This window comes from Odocoileus virginianus, chromosome 14 (assembly GCF_023699985.2).
Source record: "Odocoileus virginianus isolate 20LAN1187 ecotype Illinois chromosome 14, Ovbor_1.2, whole genome shotgun sequence".
Taxonomy (NCBI): Eukaryota; Metazoa; Chordata; class Mammalia; order Artiodactyla; family Cervidae; genus Odocoileus; species Odocoileus virginianus.
The window spans coordinates 65,818,993-65,839,169 of record NC_069687.1 but is presented as its reverse complement, the minus strand read 5'-3'; the positions used below and the strand labels follow the sequence as shown (position 1 = coordinate 65,839,169).

Here is a 20,177-nt window from a genome sequence, read left to right as displayed (position 1 = left end):
AGATGCCAGGTCGATCCTTGCGTTGGGAAGATTCCCTGGAGAAGGAAGTGGCAATCCACTCCAGTATTCATGCCGGGAAAATCCCATGGACAGAAGAGCCTGGCAGGCTACAGTCCATGGCTCACAAGAGTTGGACACAACTGACCGATTCTGCATACACACACACAGCAAACAGATGGGATAGCTTCATTTCCTCCCATTGTCAGTGATTCTTATCTTTGCTATCTGGATTTGCCTTGAATTTGTGTTCTCCAGAGGTGGGGAACAAGTCTGCCCCACCGCAGAGCCTGATGGGGCATGCTGAGGGCCACTTTGAACCTCCTCAAAGGAGAGGGAGAGCGTCCCTGTCCTGTTTCCTCTAGCTTGCTCACGCACATGCCTGTGACGCAGGAATTAGCTGTGTTTACAGTAGGGCAATTAGATGTTTCACTTTAATAATAGTTTGTTTGCTCAGTGACCTGAGATGCATTCATAAGTGTAGATTATTTCCTCCTCAAATACATATTTGGCAAGATGATTATAAAATTGCCATATCAATGAATACATTTACTCCTTTACTCCCAAAGACAGAATTAACAGTGCTTTATTTTGAGAGGGTTTTCACATTCCGTATTCATGTTCCACTTATATCTGTGAAACAGTCTCCTGGTAATCAATTGTAAGATTTCATTTGAAAATCCACCTCTATTGGTTTCAGTGCCTTTACATAATGAAAGGCTATGCCCCCTTCCCTTTCTGCACCTCCAAAAAAGAAGAAAGAAAACGTTTGAACAACTCACAAAGATCTGGGTCCTTCCAGTCATTTCCTATAAAGCAAGATGACAAGTGTGCTTTGCTTTACTGTTGTAGGACTTCCTGATGGAGACGTTCATCATGTTCAAGGACCTCATTGGGAAAAATGTGTACCCTGTGGACTGGATGGCCATGAGCATGGTTCAGAACAGGTGAGCAGCCCCTGCCTCCAGAGAGCCTGGCATCTCAGCACTCATGTGACATCGCACCGGGAGAGGCAGGAGCTGGGGAGAGTTTCTCCCTGGTGAAAATAAGTTGAAGTGCAACAGATCCTTTCTCTCTGCATTGAAACCCCAGGGAACTGCTCACCAGTCTTGAGCTATTTGTTCATTATTCTTCATTCCTTTCTATATACTGAACTGTCTACTCCCTACCTTCCCCATCCTTCCAATACTAGTTAAAATATAGTTCATCTACAACACCTTCTCTAAACCTTGAGACAGGAGAGCCTAAGATCAGCCTTATTAAAATTGTGCTATATTAAATTTATTCAAAACAATAAAATATGTTCTGTGACATATGATAGAATAAGTTTAGGAAGCATTGGATTAAGCAGCTTTGATTAGCTTTCTGTGGTACAGGACTTCTCAGAGCCTTTATGCTAATGCATTCTCTAAGAGGAAGATGCTAAGGGATGCTATGGGATTCTTTAAGAGGAAGATATGGGATACAGCATTTCACAGATTTACTTTCACTTTGAATCATTTGGTGTGCATGTATTCATGTCTCCCTATGTGTATATAGTACTTATTAATATATCATAGAATACAAGTGTAACCCAAGATTAACTCAGATCCCGCATAGTCCAGCCCAACAGACAAGAGTAACTGGGAGCAATTTCCATCTTTAATGCTTTCTCTCAAATAGTTTCATTTCATCAAAATGAAGTTCAAGTCATAGAACTCAGCAATATTATCTAATATTCCCTTTTTTCCATTCTCCTGTATCTCTCCTATCTCATGGTTTACTCAAGTCTCTCTCACAACCTTATTCTCAATTCCTACCCACAAACTCTTTTAAAACTGGGGTCCTCTAGGCTTCTCTCTGCTTTTGCTGTCTTTCCTTTGGCCTCTTATATTTGTTTTAGGTGCTTCCCATGGAAAGGCTTCCCAGGTGGCTCAGTGGTAAAGAATCTGCCTGCCAGTACAGGAGATGCAGGAGATGTGGGTTTAATCCCTGGGTCGGGAAGACCCCCTGGAATAGGATCTGGCAGCCTACTACAGTATTCTTGCCTGGGAAGTCTCATGGACAGACGAGCCTGGTGGGCTACAGTCCATGTGGTTGCCAAGAATCGGACAGGACTGAGCACCTGAGCACACACGCATGATTCCCACTCCACACGGGCAAGAAGTTTTGTCTTTCTGTACCTATTGCTCTTGTTCTGTGTCCCAAGGGCCAAGAATTGGCTGGCAAAGACAGAAATGTCCTGAGAGGATGGAAGAAGAGGAGACGTTAAAGAAGCAAAGGCAGAAATCTCTTCAGTGGGAAGCAATGAGGAAAGAATATAAACATTAATAATTTTGTCACTAGATACAAATTTCAAATTTGTAGTCTTGAAGTTTCTATCTCATGTTTGCCCAGGACCTCACTCCAGTCCCAGACGGCTTCCACCCCTTACTGTTCTGACCTCTGCAAAGCGCTCTTCTGTTACCTGGATGCCTGTGTGCCTAGCAAAGTGACTTTGCAGACACACTTGCTCTTAGGGCCAGCTTTAGGGGCTGGTGAAGGGGAGGAGAGGTGTGTCAAGGCAGAAAGAGATAAATGTTTCTGCATCGGTGTTTGTGCTGGGAAGAGGACAATCAGCCCAGCAACAAAAATGTCATAATTCTTAGCCTGGGCTTATGTTGCACTGATTCTCCTTGTTCACATCACTCAGGTGGGAGTCTGGCTTTCACAGTGCTTTTGATGGGAATTAGGCCCGGCCACATCACAGATGACAGGCAGGTCTCTCCGCAGCCCTGTGGCAGGATTAGCTTCCTGAGCACACGACCTGTGTAGCTACAGAGGACCCTGCACTGTAACGGGCCCTGCTGTCACCATCGTGGATTCTTAATACTTTTGGACTAGGACACTTGCATTTTCACCATGCACTGAGCTCAACAAACGATGCAGCTGGCAGTACTGCATGGCAGCGGCCATCTACTCATTTGTGTTTGGAAGAAGCCAGCTCCCAAACTGCGTTTGGATCCCTTTACTCTTTGCCAGTTGGTCAGTAATGTCTTGGGGTTTTGCCAAATTTCATGAAGCATCCAGGTGAGTCATCTTTGACTCACCCTACATTTCAGAGACTCAACTGTTCATGTAACATACTGTTTCATACTTCCTATGACTTTGCATAAACTATGACTCTTCCCCCTTTTAGACAAAACTCAACACAAGAACATTCTAAAAATTCTTGTCCATGTAACTCCTTTGTGGAGCCTTCTGGGCCGCCTGAATGGTAGGAGAGCATGTTCCCCCCTCTCTGTTTACACACGCACCCACGTTATAGCACTTGCCCCCTGCACTGTCATTGTCTCTTGTGACTGTTCTTCCACCAGAGAAGGGCTTCTCGAAGGCAAGAACTAGGTCCAGCTTATCTCTGCATTTCTAACTTTTGGCACGGAACCTGACATTCATGAACATGGATGTAATAAGCTCTGTTTTTGATACTTTGTAATAAGCTCTGTATATCCAGTGGGTATTACTTTTTTAAAGTTTTTAAAATGTTTTAATTGTATTGGAGTGTAGTTGATTTACAGTGCTGCGTTAGTTTCAGGTGTACAGCAAAGGGATTTGGTTATACATTTACATATATTAATTTTGTTTTGGATTCTTTTCTCATATATGTTATCACAAAGTATTGAGTGGAGTTCCCTGTGCTATGCAGCAGGTCCTTGCTGATTATTTATCTTATATATGGTTGTGTGTGCATGTGTTTATCCCAGACTCCTGATTTATCCCTCACCAGTATGTTTCCCATTTGGTAACAATGGGTACTTACTGATTAGGATTTTTTTTTAAGAAATACAATTCAAATTTGCCAAACAGAAAGAGAATTTATGGGCTCAGGCAATTTAAAGAGCCCAGAGTTGTGGCTGTGGGCATGGATATATCTAGGTGCTCAAATAGTGTTGCAGGGAATCTGTGTCTCTATCTCTGCTCTTTTCTCTGTTGGCTGCATTCTAAGGCAGATGCTCTCTTTGCAGTAGAAACCTGGCTGCAGAAATTCCAGAAATATGTCTTGTTGGATTAGCAGCCCCAGTAGAAAGAAGCAGCTTTTCCTTCAGGAGGCACAGCAAGATTCCCAGGATAATTTTCAAAGATCCGGCTCAAGCTGCATCCCAATCCATAAAACTCTGTGGCCAGTAAAATGAAATATGCTGTTTCATCAGGCTTGGTTCATATGACTTAGCTTTGGAAGTGGGGAGGCTGTGGCTAGTTTTATCCAAACTACAAAGTCTGGGAGCAAAGGTGGGGGCAGCTGGGGGAGTAATTCTTCAAAGGAAAATCTGAGAGTTACTACCAGAAATGGATGATGAGCAGACAAACAAATGCACAGACATCCGCAACTGATACAGGATCAGGAGGATGGATGCCCAGAGAGGTGGGGCCCTCCCTGATCAGGCCAGCCGCCTCTTCTGAGCTGCCAACAGTCACCCCAGAGGAAACACTCGGAAGTGCTTTGAAGGAACGTTCCTATCTGAAGACCCAGCTAGCCACAGACTTTAGTCTTTTGAGGGGGGACAGGATCCTAGAGGCAATACAATATCCTTTCTTCTTTAAACCTGCAAAATTAGAATATAGTTTTCTAAGGGACCTAGGGTTTCCCAGGTGGCGCAGTGGTAAAGAACCTGCCTGCCAATGCAGGAGACTCAGGTTCATTTTCTGGGTTGGGAAGATTGCCTGGAGAAGGAAATGGCAACCCACTCCAGACTTCTTGCCTAGAGAATGCCATGGACAGAGGAATCTGGTGGGCTAAACCCCATAGGGCCCCAAAGAATCAGATACGACTGAGCACACACACATATACTTGTAGATAACACCATTCAGGGTGCTTGTCACTGTTTTTTGGTGATCCAGTTGAAGAGACAGACTAATCAAGTAATCTCATAATGTAAAATTATGGCAGGGTTATATAAGAGAGGTACTTTATTAAGAGAACCATAAGATGTGATCTATATCTGTGCTCTGAGAGATGAAAAGCAAGTGTTGGGGTGGGAGTTGGGAGAAGAGTGTGCCAGGCCAACCAGAGCATGCTCTGCCAAGCGGAGCACATGCAAGTATCCTGGACTGGGCAACTGAGCAGAAAGGCAGGCAAGGGAACCTCAGAAACTGGAGTCGTCTACTGAGTAGAAACGTTTGCATCTCTGAAGGATTTGCTGCATACTTAAATTCCTACATTTGAGATTAGGTTTGGCACATATACACTATGATGTGTATAACAGCTAGTGCGAACCTGCTATAAAGCCCAGGAAACTCAGCTCAGTGCTCTGTGATGAGCTAGAGGGATATGATGGGGGGAGGGGTGGCAGGGAGGGCAAAGAGGGAGAGGATATATGTCTATATATATCTGATTTACTTCCTTGCACAGCAGAACATTATAGAGCAATTATCAGTTCAGTTCAGTCGCTCAGTCGTGTCCGACTCTTCATGACCCCATAGACCGCAGCACACCAGGCCTCCCTATCTATCACCAACTCCCAGAGCCTACTCAAACTCATGTCCATTGAGTCAGTGATGCCATCCAACCATCTCATCCTCTGTTGTCCCCCTCTCCTCCTGCCTTCAATCTTTCCCAGCATCAGGGTCTTCTCAAATGAGTCAGCTCTTTGCATCAGGTGGCCAAAGTATTGGAGTTTCAGCTTCAGCATCAGTCCTTCCAGTGAACACCCAGGACTGATCTCTTTTAGGATGGACAGGTTGGATCTCCTTGCAGTCTAATAAACTCTCAAGAGTCTTCTCCAACATCACAGTTCAAAAGCATCAATTCTTCAGTGCTCAGCTTTCTTTATAGTCCAACACATCCATACATGACTCCTAGAAAAACCATAGCCTTGACGAGATGGACCTTTGTTGGCAAAGTAATAAAACAATTATACTCCAATTAAATAAATAAATAAATAAAATAAGTTGAATTGAGAAATACAGCCTGGGTTTCAGACTTAGTTCTGCCACCTTCTCTTTCCTGGGAAGTAATTTAACCTTTTGGCATCTCAGTTTTCTGATCTACAAAGTAGGGATAATTATAATATCCATTTCATGGCATTTGTGTGTGTGTGTGTGAGGATAGACTAGTTACTCCTTAGATCACTGCTGGTACCTGGGAAGAATTCAAGCAATGGGAGCATTGCCATCTCCAGGTGCAGACAACAAATATAGCCTTGGACTAGAGAAGCTTGTGCCTGGTGTCAACCAGAAGAGAGGACTATTTTTCTCTTGCAGGCACATAGCTCAGCTTGTAGACTTCCTACATCTTCTAACTATGGTGAGTCTTTCCATTTACAGAGCACTTGAAACTTTTTCACAGTTTTTGCATTTTGTACAGTGTTATAATAGCTAACACACACCATATTGTATTTAACTGTATCACACACCTAGATTGTATCCCTAGATTTATTACGCTCCCATTGTAAATACTTTAGATGTGTTGACTCATTTAATCTTTGCAACAACTTTATGATATGATAAAATGTTGTAACCCACATTTTATACATGAGGAAACTGAAACACAGAATAGATGTTATTAGCATTATAGTACTTGGTGTTGTGTTACCAGTGAAAACAAGCGAAACCAGGCAATGTGTCTGTGTTCTTTTATTTTTCGTTGCTTACTTCCTTATTGTATTTTTGTAAGTTATAAAAATACAATATCACATCTACAGGAGACTTGGAAAATACAGAACAAACTTATATTTAGTTCTATTACATATTACAATTATTTTTAAGTAGATAAATTGAGACTTTTAGATGGAGTTTTAATATCAAACTCTCAAAACTGAACAGAATGAATGTAGAGATAAGTGGAAGGATATAGTAGACCTGAAATACTGTTGTTGTTGTTTTTAAAAAAGGAAATTAACATGTGATACAGTACTATTAGCTAAGGTACAGATTTTGTTCAAATTTCACAAAATTTTATGTTCGTGTCCATTATTTATTTTTATGCCTTATGCAAGACATCATATTGTATTTAATTGCATTGAGCAGCTTCAGCTGCTTGCAACAAATTCTGGTAAATTCTCTGTTCATTTTTATTGTATTACAAATATTTTCTAATTTTCCTTGTTGTGGTTTCTTAGATACACCCATCATTTACAAGTGGACATTTAATTTCCAAATACATGAGTTTTTAAAGTATTTTTGATATTAATTTCTCATTTTAATATTAATTTCTCATTTAAGAGCCCATGTTCTTAGTCTCTACTGCTTTACCCTGTGAAATAGAGAGGCTTGTGTTATGAAATACATTGTAATATGTGCAAACTGCTTATTTATTGGCTCAGATAACTTAAAGACGCCCAAAGAGGTGACTTGCCCAATGTCATGCAGCTAGTTAGTGGAAGGTTTCAACATAAATTGGACAAAAGGAAAATACACCATGACGTAACCCAGATCAGTATTTCCCAGACTGTCATTTTTTCTTCACTAAAAATATGCAGCCTAAGCTCCATCCATTCATATGGCCAAGGCACACTTCATATGTTGGTTGCCCTGTATGTTACAATATCTTCTTTTCCTTCCTTCTTCCTTCCTTTCCCCTTCCCTCCCTCCCTCCTTCTCTTTCTTCCTTCCTTCCTCCTTTACTTCCTTCCTTTCTTCCCTATTGAAAATGAAAGTATTAGTCACTCAGTTGTGTCCAACTCTTTGCAAGCCCATAGACTGTAGCCTACCAGGTTCCTCTGTCCATGGGATTTCCCAGGCAAGGATACTGGAGTGGTTGCCATGTCCTTCTCCAGGGTATCTTCCCAACCCAGGGATCGAACCCAGGTCTCCTTAATTTCAGGCAAATTCAAGTATTAGTCACTCAGTTGTGTCCGACTCTTTGCAAGCCCATAGACTGTAGCCTATCAGGTTCCTCTGTCCATGGGATTTCCCAGGCAAGGATACCGGAGTGGTTGCCATGTCCTTCTCCAGGGGATCTTCCCAACCCAGGGATCGAACCCAGGTCTCCTTCATTTCAGGCAGATTCTCTACCATCTGAGCCACCAGGGGAGCAGTCTCCTTCCTTTCTTCCCTATTACTTATATATTTTTATGATTTTCTGCTTTTCTAATTTCCCTGTTGTTGCTTATTATGTATGTGTGTATTAGTCGTTTATGATTTATCTGCTTGTTGGAGGAGGGAATGGAGTTTTCTGGATCTAAATGTCTCCTCGACTGTGTCCTGCTTGTGTATGCAGACAGAGTGACATGTCTACTGCAAGAAGCACCTCCTGTGAGAGAATTTTTCTTTTTGGTACAATGCAACATTCAGTAAGATCTGATGTATGTGGCATGGTTAATTTTTAAATGATCAAGGTCTTCGCAACATTGTAAATGAACAAAATATACCTAGGAACCCCTATCTGCACTTTGATCTGGAAATCCAACATTTGGAGTGGGGGTGAGGGGTGGGGGTTGGGGATTCAGACAGATCCCTGAAGCTTCTCTAAATGGAGTCCATCAACACAAACATACTGAGTGTCCTGGGCATCAGAGTCTAGCAGGTGGACAGGCCTATCCACGCCATGGTGCCAGAAGGCAAGAGTGCTTACAGTCTTGTTGGTGAGACAGTAAGTATGCCCATGGAAGTATGACCAAATGCTGCAGCCACTATAGTGAGTTCAGAGCACAGAGTGGGCCCAGAGAAGTCAGGATTTACGACTGCCCAGGTTCAAATCCTGCCTCGACCATTTAATAGTTACATGACCTCAGGTAAAGTTACTTAATCACTCGGGACTCTGTGTTTCTCACTGTAAAATGGGATAATAATAAGACCTATCACAAAAGATTTTTGTGAGGATCAAAATGAAATAATATGTATAAAGTAGTTAGAAGAGTGTTTGGCATACAACAAGCATTTCCTAAATGTTAGCTACTGTTTTAGCTCTCACATCCCTATGGTCTGGGAATAGCCACAGTATTTCACAAAAGAGATACACCTGGACTGGATCTCATCTGCCTTACCAGTGACAAATTCTGAGATCTCATATCGTCTCCAGCATACACTAGGCACACAGTGGGGTCATAGTAGCTGACCCTGGAACGCTGAGCAGACAAGTTCTCACTGTGTGCGGGACGCTCCTGTCAGTTTGCTAACAATCACTGACACCCACTCCCCCTGTCTCCTACCATCATTAATTTTTGCCACCTACTTCCTTTTTATAGATCCCACCTACTCCAAAACCTATCACCCAGAAGGAGGCTTCTCCATGGGTTTTTTAGCCAGCACAGCACATCTAATCCTGACACTAACCTGGACCACTGGGTTCCAGTCCCAGGAGACTGCTGCACCCCTAACTAGAATCCAGAATCCATCGGGGGGCCCTTGGAGTGGGCCATGCCCTGACCATGAACTGGGATCCTCTGATCCCCTCTAACTTCTCGGTTCCATGATGCCCAGGAATATATTTGTGTTGATTCAGTCCATTTAGAGAAGCTTTAGGGATGTGTCTAAATCCCCAAACACCACCCCTCACCCTCACCCCCAAATATTTAATTCCTAGATCGAAGTGTAGTTGGAGGAGGGGAAAAGAGGTTCCTGGGCACATTTTGTTTATGTACAATATTGTGAAGAACTTGTGTGCTGTGCAGGAAGCCACATAAAGGCTCTGGGAAGACGGCTTTCTCACTGCTACTAGGGGAAGAAGAAGGACTCCCTTTCCCTGGCCAGCTCTTTTATCTCCATCTTCAAATTTTGACCAGTAGAATCAATTCCATCCCATGAACCACAGCACCAAGGGGAATGGGAGTCAGGGAAGCCCTTTCTGCCGTGGGCTTTCTCACTGGAAAGGGCATGTCCACCTCCAGTTGCCTCTTATATTCACATCATACAACCAGTGTGCGTGGGCTGGTTGTCACATTGGAGCGTTCTCATCCCTGGTCCTCCTGCCTCCGAGCTGCAACGTGGCTGGGCAGCTCAGGATGATGACAGTAGTGCAATGGGCACTTATTAAGGACCCTTATGCACTGAGGCCCCCAGCTTCATGCACTGCATCTCATTTCATCTTCACATGCGGCTCATCACACAGAGGGGGAGGCTGAGGGTCCCAGACGGGAAGCAGCCCGCTCAAGGCCACAACCTGGAAGGGCAGCAGAGTGGGAATGTGCGCCCATGCAGGCTTGCTCAGCTCCTGCAGGAGTCTGCATGCACCTTCCATTACTGCATCCTGTACAAGGACTAATGCATGCTGTGCATAGGTTTATTCAGGACATGAGACCCACAGGGACTTGCGGTTGTCTCCAGGAATGAGGATTTGTTCTGATACATGGAGGGAAATAGGAAGCTGGGAACCTGGGCCAGCGGCTACAGAGAGGCTTCGTGTGGAGCAGTTTTCAGGATACCAGCCTGGAGCTTGGCTCGCTTTCTGCCAGCTTCTTCCTACTCGCAGCAGCTGACTTCTCTTGTACCTGGCTTCCGCTGCGCTCAGAATCATCTGTTCATGGCTGCTACTCAGGCCAGGGTCCGTTGCATTCTCCCTGGTTGCTCTGCTTTCCAACTGCCTAAAAGGAGTTGATCTCCTACCATCCAGGCTAGGGTGCCCTCACTGCGCCCGTATGATCAGCCCCGGGCTTCTAGCCAGCCTGTGGAAGCTTCCCTGAGTCCACTGCTGGTTCGGGGCCCAGGCAGCTGTGGGCAGAGCAGCAGGGCGATGCGGACCCAGTGGGAAGGGCTCCCTTGTGGGCGCTAGGTGGAGCGTGCCAGTGCTGAGAGAGCACGCGGGCTGGCCTTCAGGGGAGCCAGAAGATCTTTGAGGCTAACTGCAGATACTTTGAAGAAAGGCAAGCCTGAGACTGGGTGGACTCCGGTGCTTACTGGCTGTGTGAATGTAGGGAAAATTTTTGGTATTTCCAGGGATGAGTTTCCTCTTCTGTGAACTGGGTGCCGCCATAACACCTATTTCAGTTTGTAGGATTAAATGAAACAATGTCTGTAGAGCAGGTGGCACAGGGTACACACGTGGAAACCACAATCTCCTCATCATTGTCATTATTTATGAACTGAGCCTACAGCCTGGATTGAACAGAATTACAGAGATTTCCTGGTGGACCAAATAGCACGGTGGTTAAATACTGAGGTTCTGAAGGCAGCTTCAGTTCAGTGCAGTTCAGTCACTCAGTCGTGTCCAACTCTTTGCAGCCCCGTGGACTGCAGCATGCCAGGCCTCCCTGTCACTTGCCAACTCCCGGAGTCCACCCAAACCCATGTCCATTGAGTCGGTGATGCCATCCAACCATCTCATCCTCTGTCGTCCCCTTCTCCTCCTGCCCTCAATCCTTCCCAGCATCAAGGTTATTCCAATGAGCCAACTCTTCGCATAAGGTGGCCAAAGTATTGGAGTTTCAGCTTCAACATCAGTCCTTCCAATGAATTTTCAGGACTGATTTTCTTTAGGATGGACTGGTTGAATCTCCTTGCAGTCCAAGGGACTCTCAAGAGTCTTTTCCAACACCACAGTTCAAAAGCATCAATTCTCTGAAGCTCAGCTTTCTTTATCATGCAACTCTCACATCCATACTGTAAAAACCATACTCTAAAAACCATAACCTTGACTAGATGGACCTTTGTTGACAAAGTAATGTCTCTGCTTTTTAATATGCTGTCTAGGTTGGTCATAGCTTTTCTTCCAAGGAATAAGCGTCTTAATTTCATGGCCATAGTCACCATCTGCAGTGATTTTGGAGCCCCCCAAAATAAAGTTTCTCACTGTTTCCACTGTTTCCCCATCTGTCTGCCATGAAGTGATGGGACTGGATGCCATGATCTTAGTTTTCTAAATGTTGAGTTTTAAGCCAACTTTTTCACTGTCCTCTTTCACTTTCATCAAGAGGCTCTTTAGTTCTTCTTCACTTTCTGCCATAAGGATGGTGTCATCTGCGTATCTGAGGTTATTGATATTTCTCCCAGCAATCTTGATTTCAGCATGTGCTTCTTCCAGCCCAACATTTCTCATGATGTACTCTGCATATAAGTTAAATAAGCAGGGTGACAATATACAGCCTTGACAAACTCCTTTCCCTATTTGGAACCAGTCTGTTGTTCCATGTCCAGTTCTAACAGTTGCTTCCTGACCTGCATACAGATTTCCCAAGAGGCAAGTCAGATGTTCTGGCATTCCCATCTCTTGAAGAATTTTCCACAGTTTATTGTGATCCACACAGTCAAAGGTTTTGGCATAGTCTGTAAAGCAGAAATAGATGTTTTTTTAGAACTCTTTTGCTTTTTCAATAATCCAGCAGATGTTGGCAATTTGATCTCTAGTTCCTCTGCCTTTTCTAAATCCAGTTGAACATCTGGAAGTTCATGACTCACATGCTTTGAAGCCTGGCTTGGAGAATTTTGAGCATTATTTTATTAGTGTATGAGATGAGTGCAAATGTGCAGTAGTTTGAGCATTCTTTGGCATTGCCCTTCTTTGGGATTGGAATGAAAACTGACCTTTCCAGTCCTGTGGCCACTGCTGAGTTTTCCACATTTGCTAGCATATTGAGTGCAGCACTTTCAAAGCATCATCTTTCAGGATCTGAAATAGCTCAGCTGGAATTCCATCACCTCCACTAGCTTTGTTAATAGTGATGCTTCCTAAGACCACTTGACTTCGCATTCCAGGATGTCTGGCTCCAGGTGAGTGATCATACCATCATGATTACCAGGGTTGTGAAGATCTTTTTTGTACAGCTCTTCTGTGTATTCTTGCCACCTCTTCTTAATATCTTCTGCTTCTGTTAGGTCCATACCATTTCTGTCCTTTATTGTGCCCATCTTTGCATGACATGTTCCCTTGGTATCTCCAGGTTTCTTAAGAGATCTCTAGGCTTTCTCATTCTATTGTTTTCTTCTATTTCTTTGCACTGATCACTGAGAAAGGCTTTCTTATCTCTCCTTGCTGTTCTTTGGAACTCTGCTTTCAAATGGGTATATATTTCCTTTTCTCCTTTGCTTTTTGCTTCTCTTCTTTTCACAGCTATTTGTAAGGCCTCCTCAGACAGCCATTTTACTTTTTTGCATTTCTTTTTCTTGGGGATGGTCTTGATCCCTATCTCCCGTACAATGTCACGAACCTCTGTCCATAGCTATCAGGCATTCTGTCTATCAGATCTAATCCCTTGAATCTATTTCTCACTTTCATTATATAAATTGTAAGGGGTTTGATTTAGGCCATACCTGAATGGTCTAGTGGTTTTCCCTACTTTCTTCAATTTAAGTCTGAGTTTGGCAATAAGGAGTTCATGATCTGAGCCACAGTCAGCTCCCGGTCTTGTTTTTGCTGACTGTATAGAGCTTCTCCATCTTTGGCTGCAAAGAATATAATCAATCTGATTTCAGTGTTGACCATCTGGTGATGTCCATGTGTAGAGTCTTCTCTTGTGTTGTTGGAAGAGGGTGTTTGCTATGACCAGTGCGTTCTCTTGGCAAAACTCTATTAGCCTTTACTGTACGTTTGTTTAAATCCTACTTTTACATGTTTTAGCTGGCTTCTTGGGAAACTTAACTGAATTCATGTCTCTAAAATGAAAATGGTTATCTCTCTCAGAGAGCTAATGTAAGAATCAAAAATGAAAAGAAAAAAACAAACAGGAAGGGATCCATGCCGAGCACTTAGTGCGGAGACTGGTGCTTGCTGGCACCTGTGACTGTGGTTATTATTAACGTTTTTAGAGCCTGCTAAGCATCTCAAAGGAAATGCAGGAAATATTAGGTTGATATTTGATTATGAACTTTTTGTTTGCAACAATTCAAGTTCATTTTTTAAAGTAACAGAAAGAATTGAGTGTGTTTTCATTACAACCCACTTCAACAAATTAATGCTTAGGCTTTAAGCACAATTTTTTTTTTAGAGAATACAAGAGACATGCTTTTCCAAACCCATATGTGGGAAATCAAAGTCAAGTGACATTCTGACTTCCAAAGGATGGCTGCAGAAGGATCCAGAAAGAGGGAGGAGTCTTGGTTTACTGTCTCTCAGCCCCTATCTGCCAGTAGTCCCCACCATCTGCACAGGGGACTAATTAACTCCTGGTTATTGGACTGGCCTTTGCGAGGCAGAGACAGATTTAGGTTGACAATCAAAATAATAACTGTTACTGAAACTCCTGATAGTTTCATTGCTGCTGCAGATGCGTAAAACCCCTCATTTTGGTATCATATTAGACAGTCTGAGATGTTTATACATAACATGACAGCCACTCAATGCCTTTCCATCTGGGGAATCAGATACTAATCTTTAAGGAGAAAATGTAAGTGGTTTTGCAAAGGCATACTAGCAAATGACAGAATAACAACACCGAGGAGATCTCACTTTTGGCAGCCTGATGGGGTGGAGGATTCTGCGGGATGTTTGTTTCCTGTCTTGATGTCCTCCTGCTGGCTGCAGCTTGTCCTCTGACAGTCCATTCTGCTGTCAGGGGTCCCTGCCAGCAGGAGAATGAAGTCACACAGAGGGGTCTGCTTTCGTCACCCTGTGGCACGCGCTCCGCGCAGCACTGACCGTACATCTGCCTTTATACCCTGTGGAAACCCTGTGAAGGTTACACTGCTGCCGTTTCACAAGCAAGGACACTTAAATGTCAAGCATGATATTAACATGTCCCAAATCCACACTGCTGAGAAGTACCAAAGCTAGAAAACACATCCAATTTTGTGTGCGTCTATGTGTGTGTACAAATCTCGTGATCCTGATACCAGGATGCATTTACCTTCTTTGTTCAGTGAACATTTAGTATTTAATGAACACCTGGCCCAGCTTCTTTACAACCAATGCCTGATATAACACAAACAATGCCTGATGTAGCTATAGTTGCCTTTCCCACACTCACGGCCCACCCAAAATATATCTGCCACTTAGATGGACATTGCCTGTGCATCCTGAGAGCTTCCTCCTTCCTTCATTCCCTGGGCTTTCTCTGGCTATAGGAGAGTGCTCAGCCCACCTGTAGGGTAGACAAGAAGTGCTAGGGACATGAAGTCTCTAGGAGCAACTTTCAACCAGTGATGGGCTGGCACTAATGGGGGAACAGCCCAGGATACTACTATGTTCTGGTATGTTCAATACAGTCTCTCAGAAGCTCCCAAACAGAACTGAGTCCCAGTTAGTACACAAAGCAATAACCTCCTAATAAACACTTCCTTTTTCTGGCTTCCCATGGATAACCAAATAAACATTTCCTCTGGACCAGCCACTCAGTAGAGAAATTACTGATTGTCCACTGTTAATCAAAAATTATAGGCTATAGTACAGGTAAGGTCTGGACCCTGCCCTCTTAGATTTTGCAAACACATGCACCATGGAGACTTGGCCACAGTGAGGCATGTAGCAGTTGGAAGGAAGCTGCAAAAATCCAGGAGAGAAATGATGGTGGCTTGGTTCAGGTCAGTGGGCAGTGGGTAATGAGAAGTAATTGAATTTAGATGTTTTTTGAAAGTGATGCTAAGAGGTTTTGCTGACAGGTCAAGTGGAGATGTAAGAGAAAGAAAAGTTAAGGATGCTGAGTCCTCCCCACCCCTTGAGCAATTGTAAGAATGGAGTTGTTGTTAACTTAGATGGGAAGACAAGAGAAAGAGGCAGGTAATAGGAGCTGAGCGTTTGACATGTATGTCTGAAATGCCTGTTAGCCATCCAAGTCAGAGCACAGAGCTGAGAGCTGGAATTCAAGCTGGAGCTCAGGAGAAAGGCCAGGGATGAAGATATCAAATTAGGGAGTCAGAAGCATGTGTGTTGGAGAGTAGATGAGATTATGGAGTGGGTCTCTGATTTCAAGGCAAGTACAGTCTAGTGGAGGAGACAGTCATTATTGAATCACACAGATAACTTCTCGTAGACCATGATCAAGTCTGGGAAAGGCAGTTGCACTGACTGTCTTTTGGAGTTCTGAAAGATGCAACAGACTGTGTCCTAAAGCATTTAGAAGGAGGTGCCATTCTATACAAAAGAACACAGCTATACATTCAGAAAACCACCTAAAGCACAGATTAACCATGAGAGATGATCTTAGCAAAGAAGGTGGGGGCAGTCATGGAGGACATTCACTGTCAAAAGAAAGAGCTTGTACTTATCCTGTGGGCATTGGGGAGCCATTGAAGTGGGTGATCAATAGGATTGGGGATATCCCACAGGGCAAGGCACTCTAGAGGTTGAAAGGGCAAGAGTTAAAGGCTATGAGGGCAGTCAGTAGGGGGAAAGGAGAGGAAGAGATGGATGGCAAGACATTCAAAAAGACACAATTTGACAACAGGTACAAAAGTTTTCAATAAGCATAAGATTCGATCAGCATTACTACTTCCAAGAAAAGGGCCGAGAAGAGGTATATATGGAAGACGCAAGCTTACATAAGACAGTGGTCAGTGAAACACTGTTTATGACAGGAAATGTTGAGAAGCAACATAAAGGTCCATCAGTAAAAGACTGATGAAAGAAACTGTGATGCATCCATACAATGGAATGTTCTTCAGTGATTAAAAGGAATGATATATATCGGAATTCATTGGCATGAAAGGAACACACAATTTATTGTCAAGTAAAAGAGGCTGTGAAACAGCATTTATCGTTTAACCCCATTTATCAAAATGCTATCTTTAAAATATGGTTTGTGTATGTACGTCTAGGAAGACCTTTGAAATTCTGTTCATCAAAATGTCAAGGATGGTTTTCCCTAGATGATAGGATGGCTGGTGTGTTGTTTGTTTATTTATTTGGGGGGAGGCAGTTTTTCTTCCTATCTTGTTGGATGACATGAATTTTCTGCCACAAGCTTGTAACAGTTTGAACAAAAGACAATACAAATTTTCTAAAAGAAGCCAGACAGGGCCAGGTAAACATGGCCCCAGGTCCGCAGTGTGAGCAGGTGCTAATGTGGGTCAGCCGACCTCTTCCTTCAACCTTCGGGAGGCTCACTGAGGGACCTTCAGGCTGAAGCCCAGGGGAGGGACATCTAGGGTAGCGTGCTTAGATGGCCTGGTGACCTTCTCTTCTCTTCCAGGGTCTTCCTGAGAGCTATCAACAAGTTTGCAGAAACCATGAACCAGAAGTTCCTGGAAAACACAAACTTTGAGTTCCAGGTGAGTGTAAGGCACTGGGTGTGCCTAGGACTGTCCTGGCAGGGCTGTTCCAGCAACCTGGCCCATCAGACACATCCTGAAACACTTGGGAGCTATGCCTGTGCCTCGGGGGGTTTCCATAGAGTGGTGCGGGTTTGGGGAGGGAGGGAAGTACTTAGCATTTGAAACCCAGTCCTTGATTAAATAGTCATCAACTGAGAAGCATATGCAAATGTGACTGTATAATGTATCTTGTGCTAAAGAGGACACTTGCATTCATTCATTGTCAGAGTGGGTGCTACCTTTTAAAAATTTATCACTTTTTTTTTAAACTTTTTTAATTCCCCAGTACCTAGAAAAGCAGCCATTCTTAGATACTGAAAGATGAAACTCTGACTTTCTGATACCTCCAGAAATCACTTTTAGCACACAGATGAGACCTGGGACCTCTGTGAGCTTCAGAGGTCCTGGGCAGACAGAGTGACGCGTGTGCTCATGGCCCAGGCAAGAAGAACCAGGTCTTCAAAGGCTTGTGGACAAGTCCAGGTTGCTATTTCTGGCTTGAGGTGTGAGAGAGAAGATACTTAAAAGGGAATTCCCCCCTCCAGGGAAGCTCCGGATCCCCGGGATCTCTTCAAGCACAAGCTTAGGGAGTAGCCAGCAAACTGGGGCAACAGCTTTTTCTGCCAGCTCTTCTGGGGTGTTCAGTTCCTGTCTGGGCTCTGACCCACCAAGCAGCCTCAGGCAAGGCCTGGACTGCGTCCACGTCTCAGCGGACTCTTCTGTAAAATGCTCACAACACCTCCCCTTGCTACTTTGAAGGGGTTTTTTCAGAATGGAAATGTGTGCTTGCTTGGGAAGTTCACCTGTTAGGAAGGGCGGCAGTTCCTGACCCAGCACCTCCTCCTGCAGGAGGCCTCCCCTCCCTGATCCCTCGCAGGCCCCGCAGCCCCGCGGTCACCACGCGCCGCCCCTGCGCCTGCCGTCACCTCTCCACGGCGCTTGCTGCCGCCTTTCTCATTTGCCCATGTGCCCTTTCTCTTTCTTTCCTCTGGCAGAAAGTCAGTTTGCGAGTATGAGCCACACTCTATTCTCTGTGTCTGGCACATAGTAGGTCTCCCTGGGTAGGTGAATATTCCCTCAGTATTCATTAGAAAGACTGATGCTGAAGCTGAAACTCCAACACTTTGGCCACCTGATGCGAAGAGCCAACTCATTGGAAAAGACCCTGATGCTGGGAAGGATTGAGGGCAGGAGGAGAAGGGGGTGACAGAGGATGAGAGGGTTGGATGGCATCACCGACTCGATGGACATGGGTTTGAGCAGGCTTCAAGAGATAGTGAAGGACAAGGAAGCCTGGCGTGCTGCAGTCCCTGGGATCACAACAAGTCGGACACGACTGAACAACAGCAACTGGGGAGGTGACCCTTGGGCTGAGGTCTGTGAGATCCACTCTGCTAGGCAGCACCACCCTATAAATACTCAATAAATGCTATCTTTGAATAATATTATCCTCATGGCTCAGTCGGTAAAGAATCTGCCTGCAATTCAGGAGACTTGGGTTTGATCCCTGGGTCAGGAAGATTCCCTGGAGAAGGAAATGGCAACCCACTTCAGTATTCTTGCCTAGAGAATCCATGGACAGAGGAGTCCAGCAGGCTACAGTTCACAGGGTCTCAAGAGTCGGACACGACTTAGCGATGAAATCACCACATTATCTTTGAATACGATTCTCTCCCACTACCTTGTATTTAAATCAGGCAACTGAACTAGAATGATAATGATGATAAAAAGAACAGCTGCCATTTTCTGACAGTGTTGTACCTGCAGGATCTCACACTTTATGCCTTATCTTTCTCAGTCCTTCTGACTGCCCTGCAAGGTAGTCACACGGCTGTGATTTTCCCTGCCGGGGTTATGTGGGCACCGAGGCTCCCAGGCGATGAGCAGACAGCCTGGCGTCACACAGCGTGTCAGGGCAGAGGTGGCCTGAACACACGGCGGCAGCTGGCACCGGAGCCTGCAGATCACTGCGGCCACAGGCTGGAGTTGGAGCTTCACCCCCACACTGGGGTTGATTGCTTGGCAGAGGCTGGGTGAGAGGTATAAATCCTTGACATGGAAACAAAACATGTCACTTCGGCTGTTTGAATCCGGAGAAGTGTTTGATCCCCTTCCAAATGTGGCCCAGATGCCTGCAGGCTCCAGTTATGAGCATGTGATCCGGGAAGTTAATAAGGCCACAGCTTTTCTGCAGGGCAGCTGGGGACAGCACACCTCGGGGCCAGCGGCAAGGCCGTGTTTGTGCCGTAAAACCACCGGCTGGTTTGCCCGTCTCCTTCCGTGGGCGTTGGTAATGGCAGCCCCAGACTGGGTTTCCTGGCTCTGGCTCTCCTCCATAGTCTTAAGGGGATACTTTCCAAGAGAAGCTCAGATTCATGCCTTTCTTTTAGGTTTTATCCAGCTTTCCTGAAAGGAAATCTGCATCTAAAAGTTGCCCAGAGAAGTGGGGGTTTCATACCTGGAAACTTTGAACTTAAGAGCTCTGTGACTTTAGGCAAATTACTGAATCTCTCTGTGCCTCACTGTCCTCCATATCAAATGATGGCACTAATAGTAGTGATGTTATTAAATTGTTGAGAGGATTGAGTGAATTAATTTATGCAAAATACCTAGAACAATGCCACGGACGTGGTGGCTATTTAATAAGCATTAACTCATTATCCTTACAGTGCTTATCATTTCGATGATGACCGTGGTGATGGTGGTGATGCCCCTGGACATGTCAGGTCTGGGAACCCTGTGTTAGTCCTCCGCAAACCGGACCGTAGGGAGCCACCTTTCTGGGCACCACAACACTGCCTAGGACCGCCACACCCACGAGATTTGTAAAATGGAAAGTGGCCAACATTACAAAATGAAATAAGTCTCTTTTCCTAATGAAACGTCCATAGATATTTATTGGGAAGCACTCAAGAAGAGGATCATTCTTCAACCTTATCTTTGTTCTACCTTCACCCCACTCATGTGAGAATGGATTTGTTCTCTGTACCCTGCCTGGAACATTCCTTGTTTCCTTCTTACGGTTTCATTAATTATGCATTTAATATCAGCAGGAACAGCATCCATCACTAAGTGTTGCTGGCTTGGGCAGCTGCTGTCCAGAGGAG

The 20,177-nt window shown here is 44.5% G+C and overlaps 1 protein-coding gene across 2 annotated transcripts in view; it reads left to right on the top strand.

The window, feature by feature from the left end:
- The window catches only part of DOCK2 (dedicator of cytokinesis 2), a 456,669-nt gene that overhangs the window by 347,066 nt on the left and 89,426 nt on the right, over positions 1–20,177 (top strand). For both annotated transcript variants that reach the window (XM_070476853.1, XM_070476854.1), the window contains exons 29-30: positions 850–944; positions 16,950–17,028. In XM_070476853.1, coding sequence (XP_070332954.1) covers positions 850–944; positions 16,950–17,028 — 174 coding nt within the window. The remainder of the gene's footprint in view (positions 1–849; positions 945–16,949; positions 17,029–20,177) is intronic.